General features: G+C 45.4%; 1 protein-coding gene across 10 annotated transcripts in view; it reads left to right on the forward strand.

Annotated features, from left to right (window-relative positions):
- The window catches only part of MYT1L (myelin transcription factor 1 like), a 760,642-nt gene that overhangs the window by 640,190 nt on the left and 102,460 nt on the right, over nucleotides 1-17,992 (forward strand). For all 10 annotated transcript variants that reach the window (XM_063915489.1, XM_063915485.1, XM_063915480.1 and 7 more), the window contains 2 exons: nucleotides 8,536-8,670; nucleotides 17,547-17,637. In XM_063915489.1, coding sequence (XP_063771559.1) covers nucleotides 8,536-8,670; nucleotides 17,547-17,637 — 226 coding nt within the window. The remainder of the gene's footprint in view (nucleotides 1-8,535; nucleotides 8,671-17,546; nucleotides 17,638-17,992) is intronic.

Consider the following 17,992-nt stretch of genomic DNA (forward strand, 5'->3'; position numbering starts at 1 on the left):
TTTTCCTACTAAACACTTTATTTTAAAGAAAATACATTTTATTTCAAACAACATATTTCTAATCTGTAAACCAATGTATAAAGTAATCTGCCGCTTTATTGCATTGGGATACATACGAAAGACCTGCAGAGGGGATGCCGGCTGTCAATATACCGAAGGCGGCATCCCGTCAGCTTGCTGCAGGTTATATTCCCACTTGGGTGTTGGCGTGGACCCACTATCTGAGTGGGAATTCTGGGCTGATTCCGACCGCCGACATTTCCCATGCTGTCGGGATTCCAGCATCGGAATCCTGAACTGTGGGATCCCAACAGCCGCTATATTAAACGCATTCTTTTAGTAATGTGCCAAGAGCAAAGTAGTGTCTACAGTATGCTGAGGCAACGCATTGCAGGACGGTAAATGTAAAATAAATACAGTATGTTTGCTGCCTTTGTCTAAATTAGTACAGCGGTCAGAAAATTAATAAAGTGACAAGGTGGGTAATTCCAAGTTGATCGCAGCAGGATTTTTGTTAGCAGTTGGGCAAAACCATGTGCACTGCAGGAGAGGCAGATATAACATGTGCAGAGAGAGTTAGATTTGGGTGTGGTATGTTCAATCTGCAATCTAATTTGCAGTGTAAAAATAAAGCAGCCAGTATTTACCCTGCACAGAAATAAAATAACCCACCCAAATCTAACTCTTTCTGCACATGTTATATCTGCCTCCCCTGCAGTGCACATGGTTTTGCCCAAATGCTAACAAAAATCCTGCTGCGATCAACTTGGAATTACCCCCAATATGTGTTTGTTATTTTGTAGTATAGATTATACTAATGCAATACTTCTACTGTTAATATGAAAGATTATATTGGATTCAGAAGTATCATTATTCTTAAACCATTATTGAGAAGTATTCTCTCTGATTTCTTTTAAGATAAGTCTAAACCAGTGCTGAAAGTAGGGTGGTACGGGGTGGTACAGAGTACCATTAAGAAATATGGTGGTGGTACGCAGTACCACCAGCCCACCGCTGGGGCATAATTTATAAGAGGCATTTTTGTAAAATGGTGTCAGTGTCATAACTGTGTGTGGCATAATATGTAAGACATTACAGTGTGTGGCATAATGTGTAATGGGCATTACTGTGTGTGGCATAATGTGTAATGGGTGTTTGGTGTCTGGCATAATGTGTAATGGGCCTTAAGGTGTGTGGCATAATGTGTAATAAGCATTACGGTTAGGGTGGCCAATCCTGGGATCGGGATCGGCGGGATCCCGGGATTTAGGCCTAAAATTGGCCGGGATTCAATCCCAGGATTGGAGCTTCCAGTTCCAGGGATTTTGGGATTAGAAACCTCCTTGTTTTTCCAGTGTCAGGCAGCGTTGAGCATCCTCAGCAGGCTCAGACACTGCCCGGGTCCCTCCTCCCAGCTCCCCCTGTGCAGCGTGACGTGAAGTCAGAGGTCACGCTGCACAGCCATAATGTGTAATGGGCATTACAGTGTTTGGCATAATGTATAAGGGGCATTACAGTGTGTGGCATAATGTGGCTATGCCCCTATTGTCATGTAGCCACTTCCCTAGTTTTGTGTGACCACACCCCCTCATGGCCCGTGACCACGCCCATTTTTACTATCAGTACTACTAAAAAAAAATTTCTACTTGCACCACTGGTCTAAACATTTTACATTTCATCTGTAGATATTTGTCTTAATCCATTGAGCAGCACAGTACAACAAGTTTACTTTAACTCTAACCCTAACATTGCATGTTTTCCATATCTCTTTACTGGTACAAAAGCGTGTTCATCACTGACTTACACATTGTAAATGATGGTGGTACTAATTATTTCACTTGTGACTCTGTGAAGAGACCTGGAAAACATGTACTGTTCTCTGAGGAGCGGAGTTGGAAAACCCTGCTCTTTAGACACTGTTACTCTATTTTTTGCCTTCCCGTAGCTAATAGACCAATTGTAGAGATAGCCATTGTAAAAACAACTTGACAAATGGCACTTGTTGAAGTAGAAAACTAAACGCAAATTAAAATAGAGCCCAAGTGCCTTCATACCAAAATAAAGTGATTTTCCATATTACTTTAGAACATATGTTTATCCCAAGAGGTCAATAAGTACAATTAAATGAGTACAATTTGAAAGAAAATGTGAAATTTAACAGTCTGGAGATTTTTTTTTGCCCACAACAGTTATAAGACAAGGCTCCTGTGCCGGCAAGGGAGCTGGTGTGTTGTAATGAGGAGTCGATTGGATTCATTTGGATCGCTCTTTAAGTGGTGCCTTTATTAGAAACAACAACAAAACAATTTACGATGCAAAGTTTGCAAGTAAGCTGTCATAAAAAATTACACTGAAATAACAGTACAAAAAAATAATCATAAATAAATAACATTAAACTCGTTAGTGGTTCCAGAAAAAAGAGAGCTGTCACTCAGGGACCAGCACTAATATAGAACTTAAACACACCCCTACAACCCTATACGCTGAGCAGTCAAATGCTAGACATACTGTATAAAGGAAAAAGGGAGGAGTCAACATAACTTTTAAAGGGATACTGCTCCTACAACCTTGTGGTTTGACCCGACATGCATAAATATATACAGTAACTTACACTTCTCTTCTTTTGTAAATATTACGGCATGTGAAGTGTTAGAAACTAAGTAGACACAACACTGTTTGCTTGCACACAGTTATTTAGCCCAATGTAAATGACAGAAAAATGTGTTTAAAAAGAAGCATTTTGTATTCATATAGTGAATAAGTGTTTTGCATCTAAATGGCGGGACTGGTGGATTACAGGCTACATATACTGTATGATGTATATGTAGAGTATGTATACACCTGGAATCCCCAAAAGTAATTTCCCTTTTTGTGAGGCAACATGAGTTCATTATGGTGAAAGTTAGATGGTCTGTGACAAACATATATGCATATTGTGTGTGTACATATATATACATATATATATATATGATTGCAAGAGAATGCCGCGCCACTTGTGATGCCACAAATTCCCAGATAATTCAAAAACACTCCCAGTTATTTGGGCGTCAGCTGCCCCCCCAAAAAAATGACAATGGTAGGGTGCCGCAAAAGAGAAATAGGAATACCGGATAGGGGTTCTAAGCGACCTGAGGTGTTTATATATGGCCGAGTACAACAAATATATAAATATATATAAAAAATATATATAAGAAATATGTGTAAAAATTTGTAAGAAGTCTTAGAGACGAAACGCGTTGGGCCTTCACCCAGAGACCTCCTGCTATATCAGTTAAGACTCTTAATACTATTTTTTCCACATTTGAGTAGCTTATTTGCAGACTATCTGCACTTTACTTGAGAATTTAATATATGTCCATTCCTTTTTTTTAAATAGTCATTTTTTAGAGAACTGCATTTTATATAAAGGATTCTCATTATTTTTATTGTTATATTTATTGGTACTGTATTTTAACCCTATTTCTAGTGTTGTGAAATAAATAAATTTATTTTTTACAAATTTTTACACATATTTCTTATATATATTTTTTTTATATATTTAGATATTTGTTGTACTCGGCCATATATAAACACCTCAGGTCGCTTAGAACCCCTATCCGGTATTTATATATATATATATATATATATATATATATATATATTCAAATATACAGATATATACAGTATATACAGTATATATACTACATAATATATATACTGAATTAGAAAAATAAATCCCACTCCTGCATCCTTTCTATCTTTTGCTTTATCATTTGTTAACATGTTTCTATAAGAAAGAAAAGAATCGTATTACAAATTTGCATAGCGCTACCCAGGGGCGTAGCTATCTCATTCGGGGCCCCATAGCATAAGTCAATGCATACACGTCCCCCCACTCATTTATGACACCGTCACCATAGCATAATCTCCCCCCCCGCCCCCCCCCCCCCCCCCCCGTGTGCGCACGCACCCTGCACGGAGGCACCCCCTATAGAGCTCTCACCATTGTGGCCGCAGTGTGCTGCTGCACTGCCGCCACATCTGCTCTCCTGGCCGGCCCAGCTCCGTTCACTGGCCCTCATTCCGAGTTGATCGGTCGCAAGGCGAATTTAGCAGAGTTACACACGCTAAGCCGCCGCCTACTGGGAGTGAATCTTAGCTTCTTAAAATTGCGACCGATGTATTCGCAATATTGCGATTACTAACTACTTAGCAGTTTCAGAGTAGCTCCAGACTTACTCTGCCTGTGCGATCAGTTCAGTGCTTGTCGTTCCTGGTTGACGTCACAAACACACCCAGCGTTCGCCCAGGCACTCCCACCGTTTCTCCGGCCACTCCTGCGTTTTTTCCGGAAACGGTAGCGTTTTCAGCCACACGCCCCTGAAACGCCGTGTTTCCGCCCAGTAACACCCATTTCCTGTCAATCACATTACGATCGCCGGAGCGAAGAAAAAGCTGTGAGTAAAAATACTTTCTTCATAGTAAAGTTACTTGGTGCAGTCGCAGTGCGAACTTTGCGCATGCGTACTAAGCGGATTTTCACTGCGATGCGATGAAAAAGAACGAGCGAACAACTCGGAATGAGGGCCACTGTCTCTTCACAGACGCTGGGTGGAGGCGTGGCCGTGGTCCGGGGAAGTCGGACGTCCCTGCATACTCAGCCGGCCGGGTAAGCAAGTGTGGCTACAGTACAGCAGCGCAGCACACTTCTAGTAACGCTGTCAGGGCTCAGCAGCTGGGTGCAGGGGAAGGCTCGGGCCCCATAGCAGCCGCATCCCCTGCACCTATGGTAGCTACGCCCATGGTGCTACCATCCTACGTGCACCACACCTAGCTATACTTAATGCAGAAGCAACTGACACTCCTTTACAGATTATACAATTAAATGATGGTGGGGAAGGGGAGCTTACTAGGGTAAGAAGACAAGTGTTGAAGTTCCAAAAAACAATAGATTGCACTGGAAATTTTATATACCTTTATTATTCACCATGTCAGTCTTGGGCAGAATGTATCAAATAATAATAATAATAATAATAATAATAATAATAACAAATTATTATTAATAATAATAATAATAATAATAATAACAACAATAGTACTACTTCAATAGAACATGTACATGAGTATATATGGCAACTTTAGATAGTGTTGTCACATACAGTAAGCTTATTCTGCCCATACCAGAAGGAGTCACAATCGGGTGAAAGTATTCTAGGCTAGTGTTTCCCTTCTCTGGTCCTAGTTGGTGCACAGGTGTATTCATGGAAGAATTGTTACTATGTTGTAGTAAGCTCCTTATAGAAGTCTGAAGACATGTGACATTTGCTAGTGCTTTGCTGTTTGGCTTCTTTACATTCCATGCACTGTGATTGGCCTGATTACACAGTGGGTTTACATTATCTGATTTATTTTCTGTATTGCTAATTTATTTCTTCATTGCTGAAATTTGCCTAATTTCAGAATTGGCCAAAACAAGTCAGCCATCTCATTATAGTAGACATGCATTAGGTCGACAGGGTCAAAAGGTCGACATGTAAAAGGTAGACAGCTCAACAGGATAACAGGGTCAAAAGGGCAACATGGTCAAAAAGTCAACATGGCAATGATCGACACATATGGTAGACACAAGGTTTTTAGGTTGTTTTTCTTTACTTTTTCATACTTTACAATCCACGTGGACTATGATTGGGAATAACCTGTGCCGAGTGCATCGGTAGCAGAACAAGGCACCTTGCCCGAAGAATGGTGAGCGAGCCAAGCCATGCAAGGGGATGCAGTTCACTTATGTGACTTGTTTGTGGCAGAAAAGTGACAAAAACACAAAATCTACACAAAAAAATACTGTCTACCTTTTGACCCTGTCGACATATTGACCCTGTTGACCTTTCCTACCTATTCTATCAACCTTTTGACCCTGTCGACTTTTTGACCCTGTCGACCTAATGCATGTCTACCACTAGTGGTAGACCTATTGACTCGACCTTTTTAGTGTAGATCTAATCATCCACACCCATGTGTTACATAAAGAACATTTGCCAGCAGATATGGCTCAGCATATTACTGTATATGCATACCTCCCAACATTGCTGCCTGTAGATGCAGGATTAAAAAAGGGGGCGGGACCTCAGGAAATGGGGGTGGAGACTCCGGCAACAAAGTGAAACCCCCTATTGTATCACTGTGGGGGCATGCCCAGCACTCTTCAAGATGCTGAGCTGCCCCCAGGCTCTTCTGGCACTATATCTATTTACTGGGTATAATATGAGTGGCCGGCTGCCGAGATCCCGGGGGCCAGCATACCAGCGCCGGGATCCCAACCGCCGGCATACCGACAGCTGGTGAGTGCTAATGAGCTTCTTGCGGGCTCACTGAACTCACCACGCTGCGGACACAGTGGCGCTGTACGCGCACCACGTTATTTATTCTCCCTCCAGGGTGGTCGTGGACCCCCAACAGTGAGAATATGTGTCGGGCATGGCGGTGGTCGGGATCCCGGCGCCGGTGTGCTGGTCACTGGGATCCCAGCTGGCGGCATACTGAAGACCACCCCTATTTACCCGCTGCTTACCCACTGAAATGCTGTGGAGAGCAGCGGTGTGTACTCCCCCCAAACCCCCCCACTGCAGGTCACTGCGACCCCGTGGGTTGGACAGTGGAATAGTCCCAGAAAAACTGGTTTGTTACGCTAAAGGCAGGATAGTTGGAAGGTATAGTTTATGTATTAGCTAAATGGTGTAACTATTATACAAGTTAGTTACAGGCAAGGTTGAACTGGCCTAGTGGGGGACGGGTAAATCCCAGGAGGGACCTTCTGCTTCAGTGCTACGCACACTAGCATCAAGGAATTGGGTCCATGCAGGGGCAGCCCGGTCTCTATGTCTTGGGCTGAGGTAGCTTGGTCAATACTTTTAATATTTCTAATAAAAATACTTATCTCTCTGTGTACAGTACTCCAGTGCTGCTGCCCTGTAATGCTGAGAAGGTTCCTGATCAATGCAGGAACTCCTCAGCAGTATTTGCTGTACTTTGATTGGCTGAGTGACACATCTCACACAGTCACTCAACCAATTGCAGCACAGACACACCCCTATATACATTAACTACTGGAAAAGAAAGAAGGTGGAGGTAAACAGGAGGCTGTCAGACCATGGAGATTAGATGCCAGGGGTTGTGCTGCCATTATAACAGCGGACAAATGCTGCCAGGGGCCCCACCACTTGCACCTCTTGCGACATGATCTCACCCTGGACTTGTGGATTTTTGTACACAGCTCAATGGGATACCATAATTGCAGTATATAGCTGCATTTACTCGTGGACACAAGTAAGGTGTGTCTAATTAAGTCGACCCCTATATGTGAGAGAGACACACAGCATGTGTGAGAGAGACACACAGCATGTGTGTGAGAGACACAGTGTGTGTGTGTGTGTGTGTGTGTGTGTGTGTGTGTGTGTGTGTGTGTGTGTGACACTGTGTCTCAGTGACTGTGAGAGGCTAATTGGGTGCATATCATTAGACTAAAGGTGGCGCTATTATTGTATTATTCTACTAACGCTGCCACTGATTATTATCATTAGACTGTAGGGGCAACAGATAAAATAAATTAGACATGGACACAGTGCTGAGAATGCATAATATCATCATACCCTCCAACATGACCCGCCCCACTAGGTACAAAATGCTCTGTTTCTGGAATTCCCTCTTAATTTATTATTGCCATCACCTGTGAAGAAACAGCTTTCTTATCATTTAACTAGTTCAACACAGGTGCTGGAAATCATAAATTAAGAGGGAAGTCCAGGAACAGAGCATTTTGTACCTAGTGGGGCAGGTCATGTTGGAGGGTCTGTATCATGCTGTGTCCTTTGTGGGATGACCACGCCCCTCCCATTGATGACCACACCTACCCAACGGTTGGTCACACCTCTTCATCTGAACCCTGCAGATACATTTCCCTCATAGTGCAATACTTAGACAATAGAGTGGCAGTGTATTATTACAAAAGCTATACAGACAGCCACAAGTCAGTGGAACTGTTGCTGAACACTTTTGTGCCTGTGTATTTCTGTGTTAAGGTTCTGCCTGCCATATTGAACAGCAATACAGGTAGCAGGCAGGGGATGTAGTCATGTGACCGGCCGCCGGCAAAACAGCCCCAACCTGCAGACAGCAGATGGTGCTTTTGTTAGAGTGTACTGTAGATTTGGAGAGAGGAACAGTTGTACTGAAGATTCACACACCACTAAGGAAACAAAATAGGTGAAGTAGATGAAGCCATTTGGATTATGGTTCTCACTGAGGAGCACCCCTAGAGTTATATAGAGATTTATTTATTTAAGTGGGCAAAGGTCAGTGTACAGGCGGGATGACCACTGCACCACACACACTATGGTAAGTGATGACAGAATGTACTGTACTGTACAAGCATAATGTGAAAACCATTTTACAGATATGTTTTACTACTTCCCTGATTTTTTTTACGTACCTATATGATGTAGAAGTTGTACATATTAGAATATATTGATTTTAAATTATAACTGTTTTTCTTATGTGCAGATCCCTCACGAACTGAGAAAAAAGAGAGCAAGTGTCCCACCCCCGGCTGCGATGGAACAGGCCATGTCACTGGCTTATATCCTCATCACCGGAGTTTATCGGGCTGTCCACACAAAGATAGGGTACCTCCAGAAAGTAAGTTGTGCCTTATAAACAGTGTCAGCAGATAACTAAATCCAATTCTATTTGTAAATGCCTCAAAAAAATACAATTGCAATAAAATAAGATTTTACTCACCGGTAAATCTATTTCTCGTAGTCCGTAGTGGATGCTGGGAACTCCAAAAGGACCATGGGGAATAGCGGCTCCGCAGGAGACTGGGCACAACTAAAGAAAGCTTTAGGTCACCTGGTGTGCACTGGCTCCTCCCACTATGACCCTCCTCCAAGCCTCAGTTAGGACACTGTGCCCGGACGAGCTGACATAATAAGGAAGGATTTTGAATCCCGGGTAAGACTCATACCAGCCATACCAATCACACCGTATAACTCGTGATACTATACCCAGTTAACAGTATGAAATACAACTGAGCCTCTCAACAGATGGCTCAACAATAACCCTTTAGTTAACAATAACTATGTACAAGTATTGCAGACAATCCGCACTTGGGATGGGCGCCCAGCATCCACTACGGACTACGAGAAATAGATTTACCGGTGAGTAAAATCTTATTTTCTCTGACGTCCTAGTGGATGCTGGGAACTCCGAAAAGGACCATGGGAATTATACCAAAGCTCCCAAACGGGCGGGAGAGTGCGGATGACTCTGCAGCACCGAATGAGAGAACTCCAGGTCCTCCTCAGCCAGGGTATCAATTTTGTAGAATTTTGCAAACGTGTTTGCTCCTGACCAAGTTGCAGCTCGGCAAAGTTGGAAAGCCGAGACCCCTCGGGCAGCTGCCCAAGATGAGCCCACCTTCCTTGTGGAATGGGCTTTTACAGATTTTGGCTGCGGTAGTCCAGCCGCAGAATGCGCCAGCTGAATTGTGCTACAAATCCAGCGAGCAATAGTCTGCTTAGAAGCAGGAGCACCCAGTTTGTTGGGTGCATACAGGATAAACAGCGAGTCAGTTCTCCTGACTCTAGCCATCCTGGAAACATAATTTTTCAAGGCCCTGACTACGTCCAGTAACTTGGAATCCTCCAAGTCCCTAGTAGCCGCAGGCACTACAATAGGTTGGTTCAAGTGAAAAGCTGATACCACCTTAGGGAGAAACTGGGGACGAGTCCTCAATTCTGCCCTATCCATATGGAAAATCAGATAAGGACTTTTATATGACAAAGCCGCCAATTCTGATACACGCCTGGCCGAAGCCAAGGCCAATAACATGACCACTTTCCGCGTGAGATATTTTAGATCCACGGTTTTTAGTGGCTCACACCAATGTGATTTTAAGAAACTCAACACCACGTTGAGAACCCAAGGTGCCACTGGAGGCACAACCGGGGGCTGAATATGCAGCACTCCTTTTACAATGTCTGAACTTCAGGTACTGAAGCTAGTTCTTTCTGGAAGAAAATCGACAGAGCCGAGATCTGTATCTTAATGGAGCCTAATTTTAGGCCCATAGACACTCCTGCTTGTAGGAATGCAGAAATCGACCTAGTTGAAATTCCTCTGTTGGGGCCTTTTTTGGCCTCACACCAAGCAACATATTTCCGCCATATGCGGTGATAATGTTTTGCAGTTACATCTTTCCTGGCTTGAATCAGCGTAGGAATGACTTCCTCCGGAATGCCCTTTTCCTTTAGGATCCGGCGTTCAACCGCCATGCCGTCAAAACGTAGCCGCGGTAAGTCTTGGAACAGACAGGGCCCCTGCTGCCGCAGGTCCTGTCTGAGCGGCAGAGGCCATGGGTCCTCTGATATAATTTCTTGAAGTTCTGGGTACCAAGCTCTTCTTGGCCAATCCGGAACCACGAGTATCGTTCTTACTCCTCGCCTTCCTATTATTCTCAGTACCTTTGGTATGAGAGGCAGAGGGGGGAACACATAAACCGACTGGTACACCCACGGTGTTACCAGAGCATCCACAGCTATCGCCTGAGGGTCCCTTGACCTGGCGCAATATCTTTTATAGCTTTTTGTTGAGGCGGGACGCCATCATGTCCACCTGTGGCCTTTCCCAATGGTGTACAATCCTTTGGAAGACTTCTGGATGAAGTCCCCACTCTCCCGGGTGGAGGTCGTGTCTGCTGAGAAGATCTGCTTCCCAGTCGTCCACTCCGGGAATGAACACTGCTGACAGTGCTAACACATGATTTTCCGCCCATCGGAGAATCCTTGTGGCTTCTGCCATCGCCATCCTGCTTCTTGTGCCGCCCTGTTGGTTTACATGTGCGACTGCCGTGATGTTGTCTGATTGGATCAGTACCGGCTGGTTTTGAAGCAGAGGCCTTGCCTGACTCAGGGCATTGTAAATGGCCCTCAGTTCCAGAATATTTATGTGTAGGGAAGTCACCTGACTTGACCAAAGTCCCTGGAAGTTTCTTCCCTGTGTGACTGCCCCCCAGCCTCAAAGGCTGGCATCCATGGTCACTAGGACCTAGTCCTGTATGCCGAACCTGCGGCCCTCTTGAAGATGGGCACTCTGCAGCCACCACAGTAGAGATACCCTGGTCCTTGAAGACAGGGTTATCAGCCGATGCATCTGAAGATGTGATCCGGACCACTTGTCCAACAGGTCCCACTGAAAAGTTCTTGCATGGAACCTGCCGAATGGGATTGCTTCGTAGGAAGCTACCATTTTTCCCAGGACTCGCGTGCAATGATGCACCGATACCTGTTTTGGCTTCAGGAGGTCTCTGACTAGAGATGACAGCTCCTTGGCTTTCTCCTCCGGGAGAAACACTTATTTCTGGTCTGTGTCCAGAACCATCCCCAGGAACAGTAGACGTGTCGTAGGAACCAGCTGTGACTTCGGACTGTTTAGAATCCAACCGTGCTGTTGTAGCACTTTCCAAAATAGTGCTACCCCGACTAGCAACTGCTCCTTGGACCTCGCCCTTATAAGGAGATTGTCCAAGTACGGGATAATTAAAACTCCCTTTTTTCGAAGGAGTATCATCATTTCGGCCATTACCTTGGTAAACACCCTTGGTGCCATGTACAGTCCAAACGGCAGTGTCTGGACTTGGTAATGGTAATCCTGTACCACAAATCTGAGGTACTCCTGGCGAGGATGGTAAATGGGGACATGCAGGTAAGCATCCTTGATGTCCCGGGATCCCATGTAATCCCCCTCGTCCAGGCTTGCAATAACCGCCCTGAGCGATTCCATCTTGAACTTGAATTTTTTTATTTATGTGTTCAAGGATTTTAAATATAAAATGGGTCACACCGAACCATGCGGTTTCGGTACCCCAAACCGTGTGGAATAGTAACCCCGTCCTTGTTGAAGTAGGGGCACCTTGAGTATTACCTGCTGGGAATACAGCTTATTAATTGCCTCTAGCGCAGCCTCCCTGCCTGAGGGAGTTGTCGGCAAGGCATATTTGAGGAAACGGCGGGGGGGAGACAACTCGAATTCCAGCTTGTACCCCTGAAATACTACTTGAATGAAACAGGGATCCACCTGTGAGCGAGCCCACTGATCGCTGAAATTGTTGAGACGGCCCCCCACCATACCTGGCTACACCTGTTGAGCCCCCGCGTCATGCTGTGGACTCAGAGGAAGCGAGAGAAGAATTTTGATTCTGGGAACAGGCTGACTGGTGCAGCTTTTTCCCTCTTCCCATGTCTCTGTACAGAAAGGAAGCGCCTTTGACCCGCTTGCTTTTCTGAAGCCGAAAGGACTGTACCTGATAATACAGTGCTTTCTTAGTCTGTGAGGAAACCTGAGGTAAAAATATTTCTTCCCAGCTGTTGCTGTGGATACGAGGTCCCAGAGACCATCCCCAAATAATTCCTCACCCTTATAAGGCAGAATCTCTATGCGCCTTTTAAAGTCAGCATCACCTGTCCAGTGACAGGTCTCTAATACCCTCCTGACAGAATGGACATTACATTCATTTTGGATGCCAGCCGGCAAAAGATCCCTCTGTGCATCCCTCATATATAAGACGACGTCTTTAATATGTTCTCATGTTTGACAGGGTCACCGACCACGCTGCAGCAGCACGATCTGCAGGTCTCAGTCTAGTACCTGAGTGTGTAAATACAGACTTCAGGATAGCCTCCTGCTTTTTATCAACAGGTACCTTCAAAGTGGCCGTTCCTAAAACGGCAGTGCCACCTTTTTTGACAACCGTGTGAGCGCCTTATCCACCCTAGGGGATATCTCCCAGCGTAACTTATCCTCTGGCGGGAAAGGGTACGCCATCAGTAACTTTTTAGAAATTACCAGTTTCTTATCGGGGGGAACCCACGCTTTTCACACACTTCATTCATTCATCTGATGGGGGAACAAAACACTGCCTGCTTTTTCTCCCCAACATAAAAACCCATTTTTAGAGGGTTAATGTCAGAAATGTGTAACACATTTTTTATTGCCGGGATCAAGTCACGGATGTTCCTAGTGGATTGTGTATATGTCTCAACCTTGACGACACTGGAGTCAGACTCCGTGTCGACATCTGTGTCTGCCATCTGAGTGAGCGGGCGTTTTTGAGCCCCTGATGGCCTTTGAGATGCCTGGGCAGGCACGGACTGAGAAGCCGGCTGTCCCACAGCTGTTACGTCATCCACCCTTTTATGTAAGGAGTTGACACTGTCGGTTAATACCTTTCACCTAACCATCCACTCTGGTGTCGGCCCCACAGGGGGCGACATCACATTTATCGGCATCTGCTCCGTCACCATATAAGTCTCCTCATTAAACATGTCGACACAGCCGTACCGACACACCGCACACACACAGGGAATGCGCTGACTGAGGACAGGACCCCACAAAGCCCTTTGGGGAGACAGAGAGAGAGTATGCCAGCACACACCAGAGCGCTATATAATGTGGGGATTAACACTATAACTGAGTGAAATTTCCCCAATAGCTGCTTGTATATATAATATTGCGCCTAAATTTAGTGCCCCCCCTCTCTTTTTAACCCTTTGAGCCTGAAAACTACAGGGGAGAGCCTGGGGAGCTTTCTTCCAGCTGCACTGTGAAGAGAAAATGGCGCCAGTGTGTCTGAGGGAGATAGCTCCGCCCCTTTTTCGCGGACTTTTCTCCCGCTTTTTTCTGGATTCTGGCAGGGGTATTTACCACATATATAGCCTCTGGGGCTATATATTGTGGTATTTTTGCCAGCCAAGGTGTTTTTATTGCTGCTCAGGGCGCCCCCCCCAAGCGCCCTGCACCCTCAGTGACCGGAGTGTGAAGTGTGTATGAGGAGCAATGGCGCACAGCTGCAGTGCTGTGCGCTACCTTGGTGAAGACTGATGTCTTCTGCCGCCGATTTTCCGGACCTCTTCTTGCTTCTGGCTCTGTAAGGGGGACGGCGGCGCGGCTCCGGGACCGAACACCAAGGCTGGGCCTGCGGTCGATCCCTCTGGAGCTAATGGTGTCCAGTAGCCTAAGAAGCCCAAGCTGGCTGCAAGCAGGCAGGTTCGCTTCTTCTCCCCTTAGTCCCTCGCTGCAGTGAGCCTGTTGCCAGCAGGTCTCACTGAAAATAAAAAACCTAATTCTATACTTTCTATCTAGAAGCTCAGGAGAGCCCCTAGTGTGCATCCAACCTCGGCCGGGCACAAAATCTAACTGAGGCTTGGAGGAGGGTCATAGTGGGAGGAGCCAGTGCACACCAGGTGACCTAAAGCTTTCTTTAGTTGTGCCCAGTTTCCTGCGGAGCCGCTATTCCCCATGGTCCTTTCGGAGTTCCCAGCATCCACTAGGACGTCAGAGAAATGGAGATGGTCCGTCTTCTGGGCGTGTTATGAGAGTGTTGCATCTGTGTTTGTGTACACAGATGCTTCATCGCTCACAATGGGAGCATTCTCTGCACAAGCCATGACAGTGGTGAAAGCTTCCATGGTGGGACCGATGACATCTACCTACGCTCACAGTGGGTGTCTCAGTCCTTGCACATTCATTTTTCAATACTCATCTCTCCAGAGTGAGTCCCCCACAGACAGAAGCATCTCTCCACAAATCTTTGGGTGTAGTGCCCATTTTCCCAGAGTTTTGCACATGTGCAGTAAGGAATTCTCTGGGAAAATGGACGCTGCACCATTTTCCCCGGAGATTTGCACATGCGCCCCTCTAGTGCTCAGACTCTATTGCGCTGCTGAGCGCCGGCTACAGAGAAGGGCCTCCTCCTCTTATGATACGCTCCTGGTTGGGAGTAAAGCAAAAGAAATCAGGAGTAACATTGTACTTGTACAAACCATGATGCAACGCAAAGGGTGCAATTATATTTATAAATTTTTGTATGCTGGGTAAATACCGACTGCTTTAGCATGTAGCCTATAAATGCTGGACAGCAGAATTTTTACACTGCAATTTGGATTTGAGTTTGGACACGCCACTCCCAAATCTAAATCTGTACACATTTGTAAATCCACCCCACCTGCAGTGCAACATGGTTAGTCCAGGTGCAAAGTTACTTGCTTCTAAAGCATAAAATCTGTTCAGGGAATCTGCAAATACAATGCAAATCACTATAATCTTTTGTAACAAGATCGTAAGTAAACATTGTAGCATGAGAAATTAGTTTTGCAAATAAAAAAGTATTAAATCAATAATAAATACACTGCCTTAAATGCCTGCTGCCATAAATAAGCGGTGCCAGGGATCTGTTATAGGCTGTCTCTTGACCAACATCTAGTAACAGATTGACAGGATTGCTGGTCACATAATGCCTGCTATACTGAATCCTTGCAATTATAGGGCCTAATGCAGACCTGACCACGGGGGTCATTCTGAGTTGATCGTAGCTGTGTTAAATTTAGCACAGCTACGATCATTCACACTGACATGGCCGCCCCGCATGTCAGTGCCCCCCCCCCGCAGAAGTGCAAAGGCATCACTCAGCGGTGATGCCTTTGCACTTCAAGAGTAGCTCCCGACCAGCGCAGTGGCTTAACGCCACCGTCCAGCCCCCTCCCGCCCAGTCTCAGAGGCAATCGCTAGGCAACGACGGCTGCCATGGACCGGCGCATATGCAGTTCCGACCCTATCGCTGCGGTGCAAGAAACTGCGATCGGGTCGTAATGACCCCCCCACAGCAGCAAATTTGTTAGCAAATGGGCAAAAACATGTGCACTGCAGGGGGGGGGGGGGGGTGCAGATATAACATGTGTAGAGAGAGTTAGATTTGGGTGGGGTCTGTTCAAACTGAAATCTAAATTGTAGTGTAAAAATAAAGCAGCCAGTATTTACCCTGCACAGAAACAATATAACCCACCCAAATCTAACTCTCTCTGCACATGTTATATCTGCCCTCCCTGCAGTGCACAAGGTTTTGCCCATTTGCTAACTAATTTGCTGCTGCGATCAGGTCTGAATTAGGCCCATAGTACATCTCTGCCCACTGCCTTGTCATTCTATTGCCTGTACTGAGTGCCTGATTCATGGGGGTAATTCCAAGTTGATCGCAGCAGGAAATTTTTTAGCAGTTGGGCAAAACCATGTGCACTTCAGGGGAGGCAGATATAACATGTGCAGAGAGAGATAGATTTGGGTGTGGTGAGTTCAATCTGCAATCTAAATTGCAGTGTAAAAATAAAGCAGCCAGTATTTACCCTGCACAGAAATAAAAGAACCCACCCAAATCTAACTCTCTCTGCAAATGTTATATCTGCCCCCCCTACAGTGCACATGGTTTTGCCCAACTGCTAAAAAATTTCCTGCTGCGATCAACTTGGAATTACCCCCCATGTTTGTAAGTAAAGGAAAAAAGGCAAGCAACCGGGCAAAACCATGTTGCACTGCAGGTGGGGCAGATGTAACACGTGCAGAGAGAGTTAGATTTCGGTGGGTGATAACATCTTGGAGTAAACTTCAGGAGATGATCCTGTTATGTAGAAAATAACTGTGGAAATGTAGGAAATGATTTATTTTATTGGTATTATCCCTTTTGTGATCTTGATGCCCAGGTGAGTAAAATAAAAATATCCAACATATGATCAAATATAAGCCCTACAGTATATAAAAAATGTAAGAACTACAAAATATATAACGATAATAAATTATCAAAGTAGTTTCTGGTGATGATAAAACAAAATTAAACTAAAATATTGTTCCAGTTGTCATGATGAGAGCTATGGTTGCAAAGTGGTTAACCAGCATTACACCACAACACTATGGGCAGTATGGATCGTGTAATGGTTAGCATTACTGTCTCAGAGCACTGAGGTCCTGAGTTTGATTCCCACCATGGAAGCGTATATATTCTCCCCATACCAACGTGCATTTCCTCCCCCAATCCAAAAATATATTAGTAGGCAGTGGCGTCACAAGGCGGGTGCGGGGGGTGCGGCCCGCACCCGGGTGTGACGCCTGGAGGAGGGTGACACCAAATGTCAGCTCCTCCGCACTGACAGGAACCAGGTGCTGCAGTGAGAAAGTCTCATACAGCACCCGGCTCCTGTCACAGAAGAGGAGCCGACAGCGGACGGAGACTGGCTCTGGGGGAAGCCCAGCATCTCCGGAGATGCTGGGCACGCCCCCAGAGTGACTATTCCGGGGTCCCCGCGAAGCCATGCCCCTAAGTACAAGGTCACGCCCCCTTTTTGCCGCGATCGCGGCAGGAGATCAGGGGCGCGCACCGGGTGTCACCACACCCGGTGACGCCTCTGCTAGTAGGTTAATTGGCTCCCAACAAAAATTAACCCTAGAGTGTGTGTGTGTGTGTGTGTGTGTGTGTGTGTGTGTGTATGTATGTGTGTATACATGGGCACACCAGATGGGCAAAGTGGTTCTTATCTGCTGTCAAATTATCTGTTTCTATGACATAGATGATACAAAAGTGGGTGGCAGAACTGAAATCTCTTTTGTACTCAAATTTTAATAAGCTTTCATTTATTCTACTTATACTGACTCCTCTGTTGTCTTCGCTTTATTTTTTTCTCTCTGCCAAGTTCTCGCCATGCATGAAAATGTTCTTAAGTGCCCTACGCCAGGCTGCACCGGGAGAGGCCATGTAAACAGCAACAGGAATTCTCACAGAAGGTAGGCGCACTGTCTCTGGAATGGCTACAGACGGACATTTCTACTGCAGCAGCACTTTCTGCTAGTCCCACTTGCATTAGAGAGATGACAGCTGGTGCTTACTATGCTTTCTTAAACTACTGAAAAGTTTCAGTTTGTCATATAACAAGATAAAAAAAAATGTGATCTAGGAATTTTTTTGGCACAAAACCAAAAACTTTTCCCCCCCTGACTACTGCCCTTCAAACAGCAATATACTATTCTACGTGATCCAGAGAAGGTGATTTGCGCGAGCAGGCAAAATATTTCTGTATTTTGTCGTATTTTAAAGAACAGCAATTGCAAATTTCAAAATTGTTAACAGCAATTTATAGTG

Source organism: Pseudophryne corroboree, chromosome 4 (assembly GCF_028390025.1).
Source record: "Pseudophryne corroboree isolate aPseCor3 chromosome 4, aPseCor3.hap2, whole genome shotgun sequence".
NCBI lineage: Eukaryota > Metazoa > Chordata > Amphibia > Anura > Myobatrachidae > Pseudophryne > Pseudophryne corroboree.